This window comes from Malus domestica, chromosome 15, assembly GCF_042453785.1.
Source record: "Malus domestica chromosome 15, GDT2T_hap1".
In the NCBI taxonomy this organism is placed as follows: domain Eukaryota; kingdom Viridiplantae; phylum Streptophyta; class Magnoliopsida; order Rosales; family Rosaceae; genus Malus; species Malus domestica.
The window spans coordinates 17,768,544-17,790,135 of record NC_091675.1 but is presented as its reverse complement, the minus strand read 5'-3'; the positions used below and the strand labels follow the sequence as shown (position 1 = coordinate 17,790,135).

Here is a 21,592-nt window from a genome sequence, read left to right as displayed (position 1 = left end):
ACTGTGTTCATATAACAGACAATTTTTTTTTTTTTTAAATTTATACAAAACCAGTTTCATGTTTCTGCAGCGGTGCAGATCGTGTTCGTATGACAATCTCTATAAAAAAAATTTGTTAGTCTTTATTTTATTGCTGATTAGTGCTTACTGATGTGTTACTGTACCGGAATATTTCTCCAAAATATGCTTTACAGTAATGGAACGAATTGGAAAAAGTATACAAATCCCGTCCCATTCGATTGAAAATTTGAAAGCTTTCTCCTTTGAATCGGACACAGTTGGACCCCATTTTTAAGACTTTCCACAAAAAATTGGACAGTGACCCCCCAAAATTAACTGTCCAACAACAGAGAGTATCAATATCCTATTAAGTATTGATGCCTGGAAAGTCCAGTTCAATCATGTAGTCTCACTCCTCTAGAAAGGGACTCGTAAGGCCACAATATTTACGAAAGAACTGATTTCCGTATACCTATTCCTCTCTCGCAATCTCAACTGTGATTTTGGCCGTTAGATTAAATAAAGTGGAATCAAGACAAACGAACAAGTGCAAAGAAGAAAAAAAGTGCGGATGGTTCTTCTGTCCACAACCATTGTGGGATATGCCAGAGTCCATTTTAAAATTTTATGTGATAGTCGTATTCAATACCAGCCATCAATCCAATCGTAAGAAATCTTGAGGCCCAACCTAACGGTAGAAGTTGGACGCAAGTATTCCGTTTCTCTCATCACGTGACTAGGGGCACTTGATAAGTGAGATTGAGTGAGATATGCAACCGATTACGTGCTATATTCACAAGACAAGGTCAGTAGAGAGAAAGGGAGGGAGATATACAACCGTTTAAATGTTAGAATCCCGACAAGTGTAAGCCAAGTCTCTACAACCGAAGCTCTTGAAGCCATCAAGACTCTTCATTTGGTAATATGAAATCCCATCTTAAACAAATCCTTAAAGAGTATAACTCGCTAATAGAAAGCTGTAAATAAGATTATGCTAAACTGAGTCAGGTCATAACCCCCAAATGTTAGAAACATAAACCATAGTAGCCATACACAGCGCAGGTATAAGTTATAAAAACACATAAAAATCTAAAAAAATACAAAGAAAACAAATCTTCAAACGAAATAAAAAAGGGGGAACCGAAAAACGTTTACACTTCCTACAGGTTTTCTCAAACACTTATTCCTCAGTGTCGTGGTATATCGGGGGGTTTCCGAATCATAATTACTGGTAGTACATGAGTTGCTGAGTTGTTGCTACATTATGGTAGCCACCGTCGTATATGGCCTGACTGGCTCCACCACCCATCCCCATGGCTGCCTTCAGAGCATGCTGACCCTGCGGAAGCATGAGGGCTTGCGCACCACCCATTTTGCTCAATGCCATTTGTCTTTCATAGGCCACAAGGTCAGCGGCTGAGAAGCCTGGCATGTGAACTGCAGCTGGTGGCGGCAGGGGGGTTGAGCTTGTCCCTGGTGGAGTAGGCTTGCTGCCCCATGAACACTGTTAACACAAACAGAAAACCATTAGAAGATCAAACCAATTGATCATTTGACGACACCATTAGGACCTATACATATCACAAACATTTAAAACAAGCATATGTGCCTGCTCCACACGACGCCTCACTCGTAAACTAAGAAAAGAAGCAATCATCTGAAATCTAATATATTTGCCAAAAATTTGTCAATTGTTGGTAATTCAACTGAATTGTAAACTCCGTCAAGAGTGTACCTTAATTGGTTTGCCACAGAGAAACCTAGCATTCCCCAACTGGATGGCCACAGCTGCTTCAGAATGGGTACTGTATCTCACAAACCCAAAACCTTTATCTCGCTGCACCCGAACATCTTCAATAACTCCAGCACCAAGGCCATGGAAATGACGATGAAGGTCAACTGAAGTAACCTGCAGATTAATGGTAACTCATATTTAGAACATTTTTCTTTGTTTATTGTGCAACTTGGACAAATGTAGACATTATTTGTTATGCCCACTGGGAGTTCCATGCTAACCAGAGCCGTTTGCCTGTGGATCCTGTCACTAACACGCAATTAACCTATGATCTTATAACAATGGTATCTTTGCAGTTTTGAAAGAGGGCCAGCTGTCCACCACGTATACATAGAAAAACACAATCAAAACTAACACTGAGGTGATAAGCTGACATTAGTTTGCTGAAGAAGTTGGTTCTTCAGCACTTTATTTGCCTATGTTGTCAGAAATTTCAGCCTCTACTGTACTTTGGTCTAAAATTGACTTCATTTGCATAAGAACATATGGTGATTACAGTATGAAAAGAAAAGATATAGCCAATCCACAACCAGTTTAATAGTCCATGAGTTAGAAAAGAAATCCTTGCCTCAGGAGCCAGATTGCCCACATAAACCGTAGTATACTGAGGATTGTTCTCTGGAGCATCTTCATTAGGCTTCTCCTGACCATCGTCTGCAAGGGACACAAACAGTAAGCTCATCATTATGGGAACACAAATGTGGCAGAAAATTAGAAAGTGAACATCATATCTAACATCATCACTACTCACAGATTTCTGATTCCAATTCAAAATAGTTTTGTACAATAAGAAAAAAAGCATTTTGGAAAAACAAAGAGTAGACAACAGATTCAAGCTGCAATATCTACAGACAAATTATCACCCAGCAAATATGCCATCATAAAACTAAAAGGATAGTTTCTTACACATCCCACTTATCAAGAACAAAAAATAACAAGAGCTACACCACTCATATTAATTATGGATAGTAACATCCAAGGGAGAACACAAACAATTTTACTTCCACAGCTACATAAGCAACTATGAAAACTTGTTTCATCACTAATGAAGCAGCTCACCTGATGTTCCATTCGTCAGCTCTACAACATTTTTAGAATCAGAACTCTGCTTGTCATCATTGGAAGTAGCACCTTTTGTGGCCCAATTGCACCGAATCTGTCTACTTCCAAGCCACTTTCCTGAGATACCAAGTTAAGAGTTATGTCATCATAGCACTTCTTAATGGGTACACTAACCAAAATTTAAACAACATATGCAAGCAAATAAACTTCCATCAAAAGAATGTACACTGTCTTACCATTTAAGTCATTAATTGCACTTTGGGCCTCCTGAACAAATAAAACCAGTGGCACAATCATACAATGAGCCCAACCAGAAAACAAGGAGTGAGAAGGAAGATGCAAAAGGAAATGTTTAACAATTTCGGTACCTGCTGATTTCGGAAAGAAACAAACCCAAAGCCCCTTGAACGCCCAGTTTTCTGATCCCACATAACTCTAGCATCTCTTTGATAGAAATCAGATCAAATTAATTTAAACAGCCGAGTATGTTTGAAATAAGAGGTACTTCAATTATCCAATAGAAGTAACCCAATATATCAAAAGACATCAGCAGAATAACAGAAAACATCAATGTTGAATAAAAAACTAAAAGACAAGGAAGTGGAGCTTACGAACAACTAGAATAACCAGAAAAACATGCAAACAGTGTAGCATCAGTAACCTCAGGGCTAAGATCACCAACAAAAATATTAAAGTGACCTGCACACCAACATAACAAGCATAAGAAATTAAAATTTTGAACATATCAGTCCATGATAATCAATGCATACACATCACTTCATAATAACCGATGCATATACAAACCTGATGTATCCTCTCTCTGACTACTTGCATATGCCCAATTAACTTTAATCGGCTGCCCAAACCTGAATAAACAGCACATTCAGCAAAGGACACCACCAAAAAACGAAAGCCTATCATAATTCTATAAGGATTTTTACTTACAGATGCCTGCCATTAAGAGTCACAATAGCAAGAGCAGCTGACCTACGATCAAAGTAGTCAACAAATCCATAGGATGACTGCATTGAGAATACATTGGAAACAACACGTAAGTAAAAAGTCTTACTAGATCACTAATGTACCAACATTTTTGAGCAACAGAATTTAATCATATGAATCCACAGCTGATCATCAAATATTAAAAACAGAAAGATTCTCGTGGAACTAAGAAGAATCTATCATCTGTCCTAACCTACCCATCCAAAGAAAAACACACAAAGTAGGCAAAAATAAACCCCACCTTATCCTTCCTTATGAGCTTGCATCCTTCAAGTGGACCAGTACTGGCAAAGACTTCTTGCATAAGGGGTTCAGTAACTTGTGGGTGAATATTTCCAACATAACTGCATTTTTTCACGAATTACAACATTATAACGTGCAATCTGATAAAAAATGACTGAGAAAAGTAATCTACCTAGCAGATGCTTCAAATATACAATGACTCATTACCCATCATAAATATATTTAACATAAATAATAAAATATACGTATAGCAGAAAGGCAACCATGCCCGAGTTCTATGCATGCGCAGACTATTATTAGCACAATAGATTGCATTCATTTACATAAGAACTAAACATTTCGGGCAAGAAAACAAACGATTTTCAGTGAGTACAAAGAAACCTAGTTGTAAAGAAAAATAAACAAAAATAGAAAAAGAAAAAAATATCTATACAACACTCACACACTGCGGCAAGTACTTGAATCAAACCCAGGAGGCAGATTTCCACTCAAGATAGGCTCTATCTGCAAAAATACGAATGTAAAAAAACAAGCAAAAGGAAAAGGAAAAAAAAAACCTAAGTAATAAATTTACACTCCCCACAAAAACTTAAAGAGATGCATAAGCAAACAAATGGTTGAAACAAAATAAAGGACCACAGGCATGGAGACAATCTTGCACATGATTACAAAATTGACAGAAAGAGGCCAATCTGTTATATAATAGGTACCCCATCAGTTTCAAGCTATCTCAATAAACTTATCATGAACCGATAGAGTTTCTCCCTTTTCAATTTTCCGTTTTATATAGGAAGCCTCGCATAGAATCATTAGAGGTAGTAGTAACAAACACTAATACTTAGAACTGCACGGCCATTGACCGAGACTGATATCGTTCCATCTGTTCATTATGCGGAACATTACGTGCCCTCGTTGGACAGTAGATTAATAGAAACAAGGATATAATAACAAGCAGAACAAGCTACAAGTATCCAAACAGTAGAGTTTGGCAAATTATATGTACATTATTAAGGTTCCTATATGGATAATAATTACCTAAAATGTATACACCATCACTTGAATACAGTTGATACAAAATTTCAAGAATAAATAGATAAATTTAGATAATTCAAACAGAATTCCCCAAAAAAATTACAAAAATTTCTGGAAAAATCCAACTTTTGGGATCCTTGTAAAACAAAGCCACACACAGATCAGCCAAACACAAAAATCCCATAAATAAATATTTCCAATGGAAATAAACCAGCACTTGGCCAAACATCTCCCACAAATTTCAACCTATACACAAAAACCCATATCCAAACAACAATAAAAAACTCAAACTTTTGACCCAGCAAAATGAACAAACATGTAAACCAGAATTAAACCACAGAGAGAGAGAGACAAAGGGACAATAAGAACCTGAGGGGCAGCTACGAGGGCAGGGTGTTGGTAAAGCGACTGCTGTATCATGGCTTGCTGCTTGAACCTCTGCTGTTCCATATTATCCTCCTCACACAACGCGGAGAATTGAGGATTTTATACAAATTGCTGTGCAATTGCAATTTTAGGGTTAGGGTTTCAGGGAGACGAAGATGAAATTACAAGGGAAACGAGGGAGGAAGAAGATGAAAAAAAAAATGAAAAATGAAAAACCGAAAAAAAGGGGGAAAAAAAAGAAAGGAAAAAACCCCTCGAAGAAAATGAGAATCAGTAGAGCAAGTCACTGCTTTTATATCTGCTGATTCTTTTATTGGAATTTTTTTAATTTCAACTGTAAGAAAATATTAAATTAAATAAATATTTTTTGTTGTAACCTACCGTATTTGTATTTTTGTGTCATTGTTTTTTCATTAAAATATTTATTTTATTTTTTAATTCCGACTGTAAGAAAATATAAAATAAATATTGTGTGCGGTAATATATTGTATTTGTATTTTTGTCACTGTTTTTTTTTTGTCAAAATATTTCTTTTGTGTGGCAATTTATCGTATTTGTATTTTTGTGTCATTGTTTTCTATTCAAAATATGAAATAGAAAGGAACTAGAATTAATTATTTTGTTTTTGATATAAACATCATTATTAAGATTTAGTTATAATATTTACATGAATTTAATACAATCATCATTTCATCAATTAGAAGATGATTTCTTATAATTGCTTAACTTGTGAAAAGTGGAATCATAGAATGAGAATCAATTTGCTTACCAAAAATGTAACTAATATAGCTTTTTCAGAATAAATAGAAAAAATTTAGAGAGCTTTACCCATAGAGACAAAAACACAAAACACTAGTTTTGAATTATTTCAAGGATAAAGAAAAACCTTAAATATCAACAAACCTAGCCCAGAAACAAGTAAACCAAAATTTTAAAATCTAGTCATGCCCCCAATAGACTTGTTACTTAACCAAGCCAATATTACAAAATGACATCATCTATAAAAACTCAAACTGATTTTAGATTCGTAAAAATTGATTTATGCACTTCTGTAAGATCAATTTCAAAACTTTTTGTGCTTCTGCAATATCAGTTTCACAATTTATGCATTGCCACAAGATCAATTTCCAAATTCAAGCATTTCTACGAGATCAATTTTAAAATTTCAGCAACTCTACAATATCAGTTTCAAAATTCCATCACTTCTACAACACCAATTTCAAAAAATTTAGCACATTTGCAAGATCAGTTTTAAAATTTCAGCACTTATGCAAGATCAATTTCAAATTTCTATCCTTTTGCTTCAAAATTCATGCATCTAAATCAGTCAAAACCTTAAAATCAAATACTTCAAACATTATTAAAATCTAAAATCACAATCGTTCTCAGAAAAAAAAAATTCATAAATTTGGGGCACAATATAAAGAAGAAGAACAAGGAGAAAGGCGAGAGATATATGAAGAAAATAATATGAGAGAATGATGAAGAAGAAGGAGGACAAGAGAGTTAAAATGATGAAGAAGAAGAAGAAAGGAGGGAGAGTAAGAAAGGATAGGTAGGAATAGGGATGGGTAAACAGGTCCTAGACCCGTGGGTAGGGGCGGGTACTAGCGATTCGAGGCGGGTCCATATTTTTCTAAACTCCAAAGTCCAGGGCAGGGCGGTTCCTAGTAAACAGCGGGGTGGGCAGGGTCTTAATTTCTGAAGACACAGGCCCTCGGCCTTGACCGTACCCACCATCTAATACTAGAGATTAAATCTATACCGTTCAAAGTTCAAACATCTCACACTCATAGGGGTCTCATAGTCTATAGTTTACTCTCAAACTTTCTCAAAGACTCTGCCAGACTCGGATGAATCTCCTCTCTTTAGTCATCATTCTCGTAACTCGATCATCGATTCGATTCTCACTCTCATTGCTCTTGATCTCTCTATCCCATAGTCCAAAATGACTCCCATCCCTCTCAAATCTCAATAGTTGAGATCCCTCACTCAATGTCTATGAAGTCGACTTCAAGTCTCCGACCACCACCATCCACTCCTCTCAACTTCGACCACCACCCCATAATCCTGACCAGTCCATCTCAAAGCTAAATCTTCAAACAAAAGGTATTCAATTTTAGCCTTTAACGATTTTAGGAATTTGGGTTTTTCTATATTTAGGGATTTTGAATTATTATTTTTATTTTGGTTAATTAATATCGTACTTTCTGGGACCTGGGTTTTTGCATTTGCAAGCCAGCAAAACTGGGGAGTTTTAATTACCAATAACTATAATATGCACTCGATTAGGAACAAAGGGGTAGATAGATTACAACAATCTTTTATAAGTTTTCAAAGGGTTTGTAAGCACTCGATTAGGAATGACGGGTAGGTAGACTACTAATTATCGTACAATATGCACTCGATTGGGTTACTGAATCTCATTCCAATTTGTGCAACTTTAGAGAAATCAATTTGTTGCATTTCCAAAACCAAGATACTATTGCAATTCAACCATTTGAGTTTACCAATGTAGTTAAGTAGTTGATTGTTTTGCGTGCTTGAAAAGTCTAGTCTTGTTTTATGATTAGCTGACTCATTTGATTCTCCTTGTATGTTAGGTGAGGTGGTTTTGTGATTTGTTTGTATTTGAAATTTGATTAGTCTATTATTATGCTTGAGATCAAACAAGAAAATCGAATTATGGCTGCTGTGCTCAGCAAGGTTTTACAAAGGAGGAATGTTATTGCTTAATTCCTAAATAAATGATACCAAAGTAATAATCTGTTTTTTGAAAAAAAAATAATAATAATAATTGGCCCTGTGGACCCGACCTAAATTGGCCCGTTTCAAATGGGTTGGATTAGGTCTGGTTCCAAGAATTAGAAATGATATACTTGCCCTAGCCCTTCCCGTTTCATTTTAAAACAAGTCGTGTCCAGTTCCTCCAAATTTGGGCTCGGCCCAACCCCTGCCCATCCCTAGGTAGGAAGAAAAAGGAAGATAAAGAGGAGTGAGAGAAAATGATGATGAAGAAAAAAGATGAGAGAGAAAGAAATAGTACAAATAAAGATATAGAGACTCATGTGACATCCCACATCGTCCAGGGGAGTGGATCCTATAAGCCTTATATGTATATTCTCATCTCTACCTAGCACGAGGCCTTTTGGGAGCTCATTGGCTTCAGGTTCCATCAAAACTCGAAGTTAAGCGAGTTCGCACGAGAGCAATCTCATGGTGGGTGATCTACTAGGAAGTTCTCGTGTGAGTTCCCAGAAACAAAATTGTAAGAGCGTGATCGAGGCCCAAAGCGGACAATATCGTACTACAACGGAGCCAATTCTTGGCTGAATGTGTGCCAACGAGGACATCGGGCCCCTAAGGGGGGTGGATTGTGACATCTTACATCGCCCGGGGGAGTGGATCTTGTAAGCCTTATATGTATATTCTCATCTCTACCTAGCACGAGGCCCAGGGGAGTGATCATGTAAGCCTTATATGTATATTCTCATCTTTACCTAGCACGAGGCTTTTTGGGAGCTCACTGGCTTCGGGTTCCATCGAAACTCCAAAGTTAAGCGAGTTCGTGCGCGAGCAATCCCATGATGGGTGACCTATTGGGAAGTTCTCGTGTGAGTTCCCAAAAACAAAACTGTGAGGGCGTGGTCGGGGCCCAAAGTGGACAATATCGTGCTACGGTGGAGTTGAGCCCGGGATGTGGTGGGTTACGGGTCGGGATGTGACACTTATCTTTCAATTATAAACTGAGTCTAGCATAATCTTTTCTTCCCTTATACCATATTCAACCATTAGGTTAAAATCTAAAATTTTTAACACAAAAACAATTTTTTTGCTTCAACCCTTGTGGGTTAAACGTTTAGTCTGATATTATTAAAGAATGAATTTAAAATATTTTTTTTTAAAGTAACTTTAAAATTTTTTTTGTAGACTATCCTAATTTAATAACAAACATTTTAACCTAAAAATATTTAGATTCCGATAAATATTGAAAAATCACCATCGACACCATGAAACTCGTGGAACACATTGAAAAAATATGAAACAGATGAAAGATTTTTTTTTTTAATTATTTAGCCGTTGGATTTAAATTTTGACAATTAGACCTTCTTTTCACTATTGAATTTTAGCATATTAAATCTTAGACATTGGATTCAATGAATTTAAAAAAATAAAACTAAAAAAAATACGCATATATGGTGGGCCAGCTCTAGTAACCCAGAAGGGAATTATAGCCTAAATTTTCCCAAAAAATGAGTTTTTGGTTAAAACTCATATTTGGCCCAAGGATTAGAGCAAGTTGAGGTAGATTTAGAACTTAAAATTTTAATTTTACTCCAAAGATTGGAGTAGATCTTAGCGTAGAATATCTCTTTTTTACTTAAAGTAGAATATCGTTGCATAAAAAAATGATTGAAAAATCCTATTCTTTTAAATGAAGAAAATAAATTCTTTTGGGTATGAAATATAGTTTTTTTTTTTAAGATAATAAACAAAAAAAAAGGTCCACTCCATGTTTAGGCCACAAAGCAACCAATTTCACAGATTAAGCCACAAAAGCAATACTTTACTATTGGACAAAGCATGTGTCATAAATCTTCAAAGCCCTACAAGTTATTTATTCTTGTTGGAGAAATGCTAGAGAGATTCTTTAAAGTTAGATTTTTCATGGATTCTTCATATTTTTTATACAATGTTTTACAATGTTGATATGAAATTTGTGCCAAAAATATGAAGTGACAGAGAGTTTATAAAAAGTCTCACTTTCAAATCTCCGTAGTATTTCTCTTATTGTTTTGAGTGTCTATCATAACATCCGGCCAAATTTGGAGCCTCATTAAATTGACATTAGACTTCAATTTGTATAAAGTATTAAATTCACCAACATGCATAAGACCGAAACATGAGAGATTTGGTAGCTCTACAACTGCTTGTCCACTCAACAAAAAGTTGATGATTCAAGCCCTTCAAGCGAGTTAGAGTTATTTTGATTTTTTATTTATCATGCGGTTATTCGCATGTGAAATATAATTAAAAGTGCAGGTTACACTTCAAAACCGTAATTCAATATTCGAAAATTCATGAGTCATATCAATTAGTGGATCTAGTTGACTTCGTACCCATTCATTCTATCCATGTCGTAGTTTATTACATCACTCATTCTAAACAAGTAAACATACCTAAAATGGTCATAGCAAATGAAAATAATGGGTTAGAAAATGTGAAGGGTTTGATTAATTCAATTTTTGTTTAGTGAGCAAAGGCCCAAATGATCCAAGAACCCAACTAGTTATTGGTGTTAGATTTAGTAGCCCCATAAGCAGGAGCAATTAAACCCGCATTGAAAGGCACCCGACCACCTTGAACAATCATAGCATGTGATGCCCACCACCTAGAACATAGCATGTAATGCCCACCACCTTGAATATGGCATGTGATGCCCAATTCAGAACCACGTGTTTTTAAGATAAATTAGATGGAGCCCACAATTTTTTTTTTTGTTCATTAGATATTTTAACGGAAGCTTTGATGAAAAGATACTGTTTATTTTAATGAAAAACTAGATTTTTATTCTAAAAAGTTTATCCTGATATTATTTACTTACAACACATTTTTATCATTTTCGTTAAAATTCAAAGTTTTCAAATCTTTTTTATTAATTTTCCTTATTTTAACTGGTAATACCGTCATTTCTCGGCCATAAATTATTCATGTTGCATTTGAATTGTGAATACCAAATCGGTAGTTTATATAGAGTCGAACAAAGGGGAGCAACTCCGTGAACAAAGCGAGACATTCAAAATAGTTCATCACTCATTAAACACAGTGATTTGATTAATTAATCCCCAAAATTTAATCTGGTATATCTGTCCACGTTTAGAATTAGGATGCACACTTGCACCTCATTTTTTTAGTTGGTAATGTTTGCCAACATTTGGGCACAATATTTCGTAGCAAAAGTGGAATACAACATAGAAAAAAAAGGATGTGACTTGTTTGAATCAGTGTCTAAAATATCGGTATCAGTGGAAATATTGATAGGTAAATTTTTGAAAATATCAATGAATATATCGTATATCGATTGCTTTCGATTGAAATGATGGAAATTTGCTCAAAAACATGGAAATTTAAAATTATTTTTTAGGGAATGTCATATGAAGTTACAACACACGTATGAATCAAGAATTAATAATTAGATATTGTGCAAACAATAAGTGTGTGATATGTGAAAAGAAAAAGTTCCTTATAATGACAAGTAATAAAATAAAACATTTCACTAGAAAGAATAAATTATATATTACTTAATTGAATTTTTTTGTTATGAAAGCAACACAAGTTTTATTGAAGTAAACTAGTACCATAAAAAAAGAAATTAAAAAATAAAGAATGCATAGGGTCAGAGATATTTCCTGCAATGCAGGATATTTCAAACACTAATTTGATTTTGTTGCGTGTTAATTTTCTTAACCAATTTCAACAGGTCAATCATGCGAACCACTAGAGCAGCATAATTTTTACTTAGAAAAAAAAAAAAAAAAGACATCTGGTGGCAAGTCATGATTATCCATCCCTTCATATGAATTATTTAATCTAGCAACACCTAAAGTTCACATAATTATTTGGTTTAACGACACTCAATATCTACTTGGTTAAAAAAGATCAGAGTTTACGACACTTAGTTTTTTAGTAGATCCGAGTTTACAACACTTAGTTTTTTAGTTCAGATCTCATCAACGAAACTTGTTAATAAAGAAAAAAGGCACATAAAATAATAAAGAAAAAAAGCACATAAAATAGTTGCTCGTACAAGGAATGCATATTGTATGGTTTGTACCATATAGTCTTCTAACTTTGGACACAAACCACGAGCAATGGGGCCACATGAATTGATGAGAAAACAAGATTGCGAGGGCCACCCAATAAATGAAAATGTTGGAACGTGCTTAAACCAAACCATGTATGCACCCCCATCTCCACCAACAGAGAAGAACAAAAAGTGAATTAATTTTATAAAAATTCAAAATTATATCATTACTAATTGAATTCCTTCCATCAAAAGCTTAATTACATGCTTACTGAAGCCAATTAAGATTAACCAACAGTTGGTAGACCTAATATGGCAGAAAAATATAGAGCTAATGAAATTCCGGGCTTAAATTAAACCCGCCAAAATTGAAAAATATAGCACAGGCTTGAACTATAAGGAAGCCTAAGGATGCATACAAGAACACAGGTTCTCATATCATTGGGTTTGTTGAGCAGCCAACCCTAACCATGACTTGTTTTCGGTTGGCTTCACCGGGCCGGATGAAGGGCTGCTCGTTTGGTACGGTGCTCGCGTGCTGAGCCTGTAAAACAGAGAAATTGCAAACAAGATCAATCAAATGGATCATATATACATTACTCTTAACATGAATTGGTAATTTTGATGATTGGAGAGAAAAATATGCTATAGTTGTTTCGGATGCCTACCTATCCTTTCTCTTTTCAAGGAATCGATGCAGCGAAGCTTTCCTCGCAAGTGGAAGATCTGCAATAGAAAGGAAATCATTGATTAGAAACATGTTATTTATTTATAGGATTACTTGATATGGAGACACGGTGATCACAGAAAGAAAATTACCAGAGACTATCGGTCGAGGGGATGGCTTGTCGCCCTCCTGGATCGCTTGATTGTCAAACTTAGGCAACATGTTTGTGCTCGGGGGAACTGAACTGCTGGAATTAATTGGACTCTTGCCCAAATGAGAGGCAAAGGCATTGTTAATGTTGGCCGGAGTAGAAGCTGGAGTGGTATGCCTCTGGGAACTTTCCTTGCTTGCTAAGAGCATGACTTCCTTCGCCTTGTCCGCGGGAAAATCATTGAACACTATGACTTGTCCATCATAAAAGATAGTCATTTGTGCCTTTTGAGGCTCTCCCGGGGCAGATTTCTTCACACTAGTACATGAGAAACAAACCAGAGCTAACAAAGATTTCACATATAAACTCAACAAAGTCATATGCTGCTAAATTTTTTCAGAAATCCGATTTTCGCCTTCTAATATCTATCGAAATCCTACAAATACAGAGCCGTAAATGTAAATTTCCAAAAAATTACCTAGAATCAGCCATCATGGGGACCTCTTCTCTGGGAGTGGGGGCAGAGGGACCAAAACCAGCTTGTTGAGGAAACAAATCCATGGATTTGAAATCTCTAGCCGCCGTTGGCATGTTTCGAGAAGTTTCCATAAATGGAAAGAAATTCATGGGTGGGGCTTTCTGATGAAACATCTCAGGTGCTCCTCCTGTCCAAACATTTTCCAATTTTATAAAACAAATAAGGAAAATTCTGAAACCTTTTGATATGGAAACAAAATTAAACGGAGCAGTGCTTTTTACTGCAATTTTCAGGTGTTTCTAGTCAAATTTGAATGAGATCTTATTAAATCTTCTTAAAAAAAGAATTATGTGCTAAAAATCTTCCCTTTTCTGATTCTCTTTCAATTGGGAAACTTCTTGGTTTCTCAGCAACCAAACAGAAAGTCTAAAACATAAACATGCACACATAAGATTCTAGATGGAGTTCATTTTCTCTTCCTCTAATTTTCTCAGCAACCAAACAGAAAATAAGACCAGCTAAAAAGTAAAGACAAGTGCTTTACCATTTGATTGTTGCATGTTGTTGCATGCCATGTCAAGATTCAGATCTCCAAAGCTGCCTTCCTCCTTGAGGTACTGGCAAAGCATGCTGCATGTCTGAGTGAAGCTCGACGGCTTCTCCGCCGTCCTCATCCCTCTCTGGCCTGAAAATTTCTCCGACGAACTCGACATTTCTCCGCCGACCCAGTTCAAAATCCCACAATCCAACCAAACACAACCCAGCACTCAAAATCCAAACTTTTCCCACCAACCCAGTTCTAAATCACTCAATCCAAACACAACCCAGAATTGAAAATCCAATCTTTCTTCCTTTTTCCAGACAAAAAAAATCCCTTTTTTTATAATCTTGGCGCTGAAACCTCCTGTCTTTATACCCTTCTTGTAGTGAGAGAAAACTTGTGGTCCTCTCTGTCTCTTTTATCAGCAGTCCACAGGCTTATCTTTTTGGGTAAACTGTCGGTTTACCCCCTGAACTTTCAGCTCACTTTCGATTTCCCCCCTGAACTTTTCTATTGGAAAATTAAGGACTCAAACTAATTTTTTTAGCCAATTTGCCCCCTACCGTTAGTTTTTCATATATTCCATCCATATTTCCGTTAAGTGAGACCATGTGCATAACATGTGAGGATAGTTAAGTCATTTCAATTTAAAAATGATTAAAAACTGAAAATAAATAATAATAATTTTCCCTCTATTTTTTCCCGCTAATTCCTATCCTCAATTTTAATTTTCCCTCTCATTCCTCCTATGCATGAGAAATAACATATGGTGTTATTGTCTTCATAAGTAGCTAAGTTAATCTTTTTTTTGAAGCATGTACTACCATTTTTATTTTCTCTAACAAATTAATAATTTGACAAATGCTTATGGTGTTATTGTCTCCAAAGCAGTGCATTAATATAAGAAACATGTCCATAAAAAAGACTAGGGTTTCTTATATTAATGCACTGTTTTGGAGACAATAGCACCATTATCATTTGTCAAATTATTAATTTGTTAGAGAAAATAAAAATGGTAGACAATAACACCATATGTCATTTCTCATGCATAGGAATGAGAGGGAAAAATAAAATCGAGGATAGGAATTAGCGGGAAAAAATAGAGGGAAAGTTTTGCTTTTTTTATTATTTTTAGTTTTTTAATCATTTTTAAGAGTGAAATAACTTAACTACCCTCACATGTTGTGCACATGGTCTCACTTAACGGAAATATGGATGGAATATATGAAAAACTAACGGTAGGGGGCAAATTGGCTAAAAAAATTAGTTTGAGTCCTTAATTTTCCAATGGAAAAGTTCAGGGGGGAAATCGAAAGTGAGGTGAAAGTTCAGGGGGTAAACCGACAGTTTACTCTATCTTTTTTTATAATTAATTTTGTAAATTACACTTTTTAAGTTTTATAATTTATTTTATTTTAAATATTACTTTATTTTATAGTTAAAAAAGCACGTGAAATATATGTGTGTTGAGTTGAAAGAATCAGGATTCTCTCCTGAGCATTTTCCTAGAGATCTTAGGGATCCCGCAATCTTGTCCGTTTATTTTATATCGTGCGGTCAGTTTTTGTTAAGTACTATTTATATTTAAATTTTAAAATTTAAATTTTAAATGATTTCTGACCGCACAATACATAATGAACGGACATGATTGCAGGATTCCTAGAGAATGCTCATGAGAGAATCTTGGTTCCAGTTGAAATATCTGTGCGTTGAGTTTAATTATTTAATGGCTGTTTTATTAGTTGGATCCAATCACTCGTCTGTTTCAAATTTGCAAACACGTTTTGTTTGAGTTCACTTGGTACGTTCGGGTTCGCTTTCCTATCTGCCAACTTCAAGCATGGCCCATGCATTTTCCGTTTATTTACAGCATCGCGGCGTCGCCTTCCCATCTTTTATTTATTTATTTTTTATTGGAGAATATTTGACAGGATAGAGTTTTGGTCTCTGAAATAAAATTTATAATTTTTGTTTTCTGAACTTGTCATAATGTGAAACAATGATTCTTTTGAGTAATATCTTTAGAAATTTCATCCAAAATAAAAAATTGAAAGTGGCAAAAAAAGATGAAAATTCTGATCGAATAAGCTAAAAGGTTCAATGCTCCATATTATAATAAGTTCAAGAACCAATACTCACAATTTTAATTCAGGGACCAAATCTCAAATTGAGAAGTTTAGAGATCGTTGCTCCAATTATCTCATTTCATTACAAATGATATTCTACAAAAAAAAAAAAAATGAAGTGCTTGATTGGTAATGTAATGAGTTGAAGTGGAAGAGTGTAATAAACAAAGCAATACACCACTTTCATCCTCCCATCTATGTCATTATATTTTCGCTTCGTCAATGTTCATGGTTTTGCTAGAAAAGGAAAACAAACACACGTTTAAAATTTCCAATATGATTTGAGAGTTTGTTTTTTCCTTCTCGCATAATTTCCACGTAACACAAAATTGAATAATTTTATTAAGTTATGTTGAGCTCAACTTTCAACGAAGTGCTTGTAGATTTGCTCATCATTTGCGGTTGATCATGTTTTAACGTAATTTTTGTTAGGTATAATTGCAAATGTTTATTTGTGTTGTATTACGTTTATGTCGATAGGCAGAATGCCTGCTTGTTTTATAATGGAAAATTTGATGCGTCAGTAGGTTTAACATTTATTTGCTTAGCAGGTTTGCAGAGCTTTGTTTAGATTGGAAGGCCGCTTAAGCTTTCGTTAGTCTGGCTTTGTTTTTGTTTTAGGCTGCTGTTTGTTTTAGCTTGTCTGGTTTTGTAGTTGCTTCTTGTGGTTGCTGTGGTTGGGCTGGTCTGCCAGACCGCCCTCTCTGGTCTGCTGCCGGCGGTGCACGGAGGATATTAACAGCGATTATCTGACCGTCTGTCTCTTCTGGTTGGCTTACAAGCAGATTATCTTGGACCAGTTTCTTAGTTTAGTTTCATACGCAATCAAATTCTGGTTGTTGTTGTTGACCTTATTAGTCTGGCCTGAAAACTGGATGAACTGAATTTGTTGCGACTGAGCAGTACCATGACCGTGGAGAATGGAGGGCCTGCCGGGCGAGACTATGAGCAATACGATTTGTTTGGAACCTTCTTGTTTGGGTTGAAACTTAAACTTTGGGCTTAGAAGGGAGTTGGCCCAAAAAGAGAAGGAAAAGCCTGAAGCTCAGCCCAGCCCTAGAAAGCAGAAAGGGCCTTTCCCGACTAGGTGTAGATCATTTGTACCACTTGCTCACCTACCCAAGGGCCAAGTAGTATAGACCAGCCAGCTAATCAGCCCAAAAGTACTTTATGATGGCAGTACAAGTAAATAGCTGATGAGTCACTATCCTTCAAACTGCATTCGGGCAAGATTATTGCTACAGGAGGCCAAGCCAAGGTGGCTATAAAAGGAGAAAGAGAAGTCAGAATCAAGGACACTCAAACAAACAAACAAAAACACAAACTCTGCTCAAAGCCAGATTTGCCTTCAAAACGAAGCTGTAGTCAGCCCAAGCCTTCATCCCTTTCGGGACAAACCCTTTGTAATAGCTCTGCTACCCTGTTCAATGCCTGCTGTAGTATCGATTTTCTTTCTACAAACTCATCTCCCAACCCCTTTTCTAAGCTTTCAAACCTTCTGTTAACCCACAAAGATAGGAAGTTGCAAGACGATCAGCCTTACCCGACAAGGTTAAACCTTGCCCGACCTTCTTTGTTGTTTTTTTTTGTCTTTTCATTCATTAGCCTAGCAATATGTTGTATACTTCAAGTTGTATCCAAGTTATTTCTAGTAATATGGCTATTAAAAGACTCTCTCAGCGCTTGAATCCGATTTGAATATGTCTTCATAGTTCAAGCTAGATCTAAGCTCTAAGTCCTCGGGCATATAAGATTTGATTACCCTAAAAAGTCCTTGGCCTCAAGGCATAAAAAAGAACCTGATGTGGACTTAACCCATCCACAACAAGCTTTGATAAACAAGAAGTCCGAAGTTACTTGGGGCACAAGTAATCGACCTGCCACTTAGTTTTATTTCTGTTATATTATGATAACCATATAACGTTCGAGTACGGGATGAATTCTGATGGGAAGCCTCAAGGCCTATTCAAGGCCCCACAAAGGCACATATTTGGATTCATCCTATTTCTCTGGCAAGAACATTGAGCACAGAAGGGGTTTTGATGGGAAGCCTCAAGGCCTATTCAAGGCCCCACAAAGGCACCTATTTGGATTCATTCTGCTCTTTGAGCTCAGGTAATCAGAAGTATGATGGTTATAAGACCCATATAACTAAAAAAAGGAACCTTATGTGTTTGAGTACTAAGTTAGTTATTTATGGGAAGCCTCAAGGCCTACACCTAAGGCCCCACAAAGGCACCTGTCAATAACTAACATAGTCTCTTGAATATATAATAATAATAACTCAAACATTCGTTCTACATCTACCATGCTGAAGATGGTAGTGGCACGCCTGAGCAATTCAAAGTTAATCTTGATCGTGAGCCTCAAGGCCTACACCTAAGGCTTCACAAATGCACCTTTCAAAGTTATCTATGTCCTTCTCTTTCAGCCTTGCCCGACAAGCCCGCTAGTAAAGCAAAAGCCCGATAGAAAGCATCAACCGGTGCCAACCTCTCGGGGAGTTGTGTGCTCGTTGGCCAGGAAGCATTCCCCACGAAAATTCCCGCCACGAACATAGTTTTGGCACGCCCGGTGGGATTCTTTGATCAAAGCAATATGTCAAAAGGATCAAAAGATTTCCAAACTGCTTTGTTGCACATACTACAAAGATTGGAGAACGCTTCTACAAGCTCCAGAAAAGAAGATGACCCGGTTCTAAGACCACTTATCCCTATGTCTTTACCTCATCTTGGGGAGGAAGATGATAGGGAGAAGAGGGGGCTTAAAACCAATCAACTAGAAGAAGCTGCGGTGACGGATAAACATACGGATCCCTTCTCAGAGGCCCCTATAAATATGATCAGTATGGCCTGGGTGGAGAAGGGAAAAGAGAATGTCACAAGAGAAGAAGAAAGAAGACTGGTTGACAAACCCATAAAGGGGGGGTTAACTTGCCTGAATATCCAAAAGCCGCCATATTCAAAGGAAGGGTGCTGTGCAGTAAGTGCCAATGCGAGTGTGAACTCGAGATACCGCCCGCGGGAGCCCTCATAGATCATGAACCAATCAGGAGGAATGAAGAACAAAAGAGAAAAGAGGCACAAGAGAAAGCTCGGCGGACTGCAGGAAGGGATACCTCCCGAAGTGTCTTTCAGCGGCTAGGAGGCGATTCCCAACCAAAGGCTTTATCAGAAATATTTCGTAACCATGAAGTTTCTGAGGAGGCAGATGATAAAGATGCCAAGAAGTCAAAAGAGAGAAGTGTAGGGCACTTTCAGTACGCCCATATGGGAAGAGAGGTCAGGATGAATGACAGGATAACAAACCCCGTCACAAAAGATAATTCTGCCCGCCTCGGGCGAAAATGGTATGCGGTCGGGAAGAATGGACAGCCTGTTAAGCAAATGGGTGCTTCCATGGTCAGAAGGGTTCAGAGGCAACACAAAGCCTACATGAATTCCTTGAAAACCCCAGCGACGTCGGAAGCTTCCAAAAATCAAAAGTTAGAGAAAACGTTATCTGGGGGGAGCAGTCAGTTCCGCTGGAGAAGTAAGAAGGAGGTGGAAAAGGCTAATAGCAAGATTGAAGGCGAATGAAATCATGTGCCACAAAACCTACACCCTGGGAAATATAGAATCTTGAGGAGAGCTCAAGAAGATATGGTTATGGTACCGACTCCCGGATGGAAGGCAGAGCAGCCTATTTGCTTTGGAACTGTCTCCCCTAAGAAAAAACAACATTCTTTATCATTAGAGGATCCCTTCGGGGAAGTTCCAAAACAAACACCATGTTCAGGTGTGAATCAGCTTGATGGGGCACCAAAACCATTGCTTCCACCAGATGTTATGGCGTGGTTGGATGAGTTCATGGACCAGATTGGGAGCAAAAAAGAGGAACTGCCAGAGCCTAGCAACTTTCATATAAACATGGTGTATGTGCTATCTGCTATGTTTGTTGCCCAACCTAATCAGCCCGCCACCATGGAAGAAGATTATGTAACGACTGAGCCAATGATGGCTCATGTTAATATGGAGATAGCAGAAGAAGGAGAGTCGGGAAAAGCTGCATCATCTGAAGCATCCAAAGAGGGTCCTTTAAGGATCTACACAGATAAAATGGTGTTCAGACGCCCGAACATTTCACTTGCCAATCATCTAAAGCCCATATATGTAACAGCTCATTTGGAGGGAGTGCCCTTCAAAAGGATTTTGATTGATGGAGGGGCAGCTGTTAATGTATTACCAGCCAAGCAGATGAAAAAGTTGGGGAGAGACACATAGGATCTTATTCCTACAAACCTCACAGTTTCTAGTTTCTCGGGCGCTATCACCAAGACTCTCGGGATATTGCCTTTGGAGGTAGATTTGGGGTCTAAACAGATCATGCTGGCGTTCTTTGTGGTGGACTGCACCTCCACCTATGGAGCCTTACTTAGAAGAGATTGGATCCACCAAAGTCTTGCTGTACCCTCCACCCTACATTAACAAGTGGCTGTGTATCATGAGGTAAGCGCAGAAGGGCCAGGCTTTTGGGAGATGGTAGAGGCTGAATCACGGCCATTTCTTCCCACAACTAATATAGCAAAAACAAGTTTCTACAATCCCAACGTAGGAATCTTGAAGTGTTTGGGAACAGATGAGAACGGCCGCCCTACCAAGGTGACGGCCCAAAAGCTCCTAGAACAAGGGATGCTCCTTACTAGAGAGGAGTGGGACAGACCTTATATCATCCCAACACCCCTACACCATCAATGATAGAACAAAAAAGGAAAGATCAGGTAATGGCAGTCAGATCCTTGATTAAACGACTGTTGGTGTATGGGAAAAGAAGAGGACAAGAAAATGAGCTCTTAGACAGAGAAGAGCAGGAATGGCAGGGGGAGCTTCAACCAGCTAGGATGAAAGCAACGAGGAATCTTGTCAAGAAAAATTGGAAAGGGCCATTCAAATGGCCGAGTGTATATATGACCTAGATGAGCCAGATGACTTGCCCGAGAGCCTGGAGCTAGTCGAATTTTTGTGTGCAGAACTTGATAAGCCACCACCGGAGGTCCAAGATCCTCTGGAAGTTATTGAGCTAGGAACAAAGGAGGACCCAAGACCAATACAAATCAGTGGTTTATTGGAGAGTGAGAATCGAGCACAAATTATTTGTCTCTTGCGAGAATTCAGAGATTGTTTTGCTTGGCATTACACTGAGATGCCGGGTTTAGATGCAACCTTGGTGGAACACAGAATGCCCATCAAGGAAGGATATAATCCGGTTAAGCAAGCACCACGAAGGATGTCGAAGGAGATAGAAGAGAAGGTCAAAGAAGAGAT

At 37.3% G+C, this 21,592-nt stretch overlaps 2 protein-coding genes across 3 annotated transcripts; both read right to left on the bottom strand.

Moving 5' to 3' along the window:
- Window positions 1-967: 967 nt before the first annotated feature.
- LOC103400917 (oligouridylate-binding protein 1) lies at window positions 968-5,843 on the bottom strand. Of its 2 annotated transcripts, XM_008339607.4 has the most exons (12): window positions 5,504-5,817; window positions 4,545-4,606; window positions 4,101-4,203; window positions 3,803-3,879; window positions 3,662-3,723; window positions 3,469-3,556; window positions 3,226-3,301; window positions 3,094-3,124; window positions 2,855-2,974; window positions 2,364-2,449; window positions 1,736-1,909; window positions 968-1,504 (listed from the first exon to the last, which is right to left on the bottom strand). In XM_008339607.4, exons 1-12 carry the CDS (start codon window positions 5,582-5,584, stop codon window positions 1,226-1,228), a joined length of 1,239 nt encoding a protein of 412 aa, XP_008337829.1. In that variant the 5' UTR covers window positions 5,585-5,817; the 3' UTR covers window positions 968-1,225. The 2 variants fall into 2 exon arrangements, with proteins under 2 accessions (XP_008337829.1, XP_008337830.1); XM_008339608.4 differs by lacking the exon at window positions 4,545-4,606 and having other exon boundaries at window positions 5,504-5,843.
- Window positions 5,844-12,527: 6,684 nt separating this feature from the next.
- Window positions 12,528-14,582, bottom strand: LOC103400916 (protein TIFY 10A-like). The gene is made up of 5 exons (XM_008339606.4): window positions 14,167-14,582; window positions 13,623-13,809; window positions 13,146-13,462; window positions 12,995-13,052; window positions 12,528-12,870 (listed from the first exon to the last, which is right to left on the bottom strand). Exons 1-5 carry the CDS (start codon window positions 14,333-14,335, stop codon window positions 12,765-12,767), a joined length of 837 nt encoding a protein of 278 aa, XP_008337828.3. The 5' UTR covers window positions 14,336-14,582; the 3' UTR covers window positions 12,528-12,764.
- Window positions 14,583-21,592: the final 7,010 nt, after the last annotated feature.

Coding starts and splice junctions, on each gene's coding strand:
- LOC103400917 (XM_008339607.4), bottom strand. CDS start 5,584: ATGGAACAGCAGAGGTTCAAGCAGCAAGCCATGATACAGCAGTCGCTT. Junction 3,880..4,100: donor AGCTCATAAGGAAGGATAAG/GTGGGGTTTATT, acceptor TTCTCAATGCAG/TCATCCTATGGATTTGTTGA. Junction 3,125..3,225: donor TTTCTTTCCGAAATCAGCAG/GTACCGAAATTG, acceptor TTATTTGTTCAG/GAGGCCCAAAGTGCAATTAA.
- LOC103400916 (XM_008339606.4), bottom strand. CDS start 14,335: ATGTCGAGTTCGTCGGAGAAATTTTCAGGCCAGAGAGGGATGAGGACG. Junction 13,463..13,622: donor CCCATGATGGCTGATTCTAG/GTAATTTTTTGG, acceptor CTCATGTACTAG/TGTGAAGAAATCTGCCCCGG. Junction 12,871..12,994: donor CTTGAAAAGAGAAAGGATAG/GTAGGCATCCGA, acceptor TCTGTTTTACAG/GCTCAGCACGCGAGCACCGT.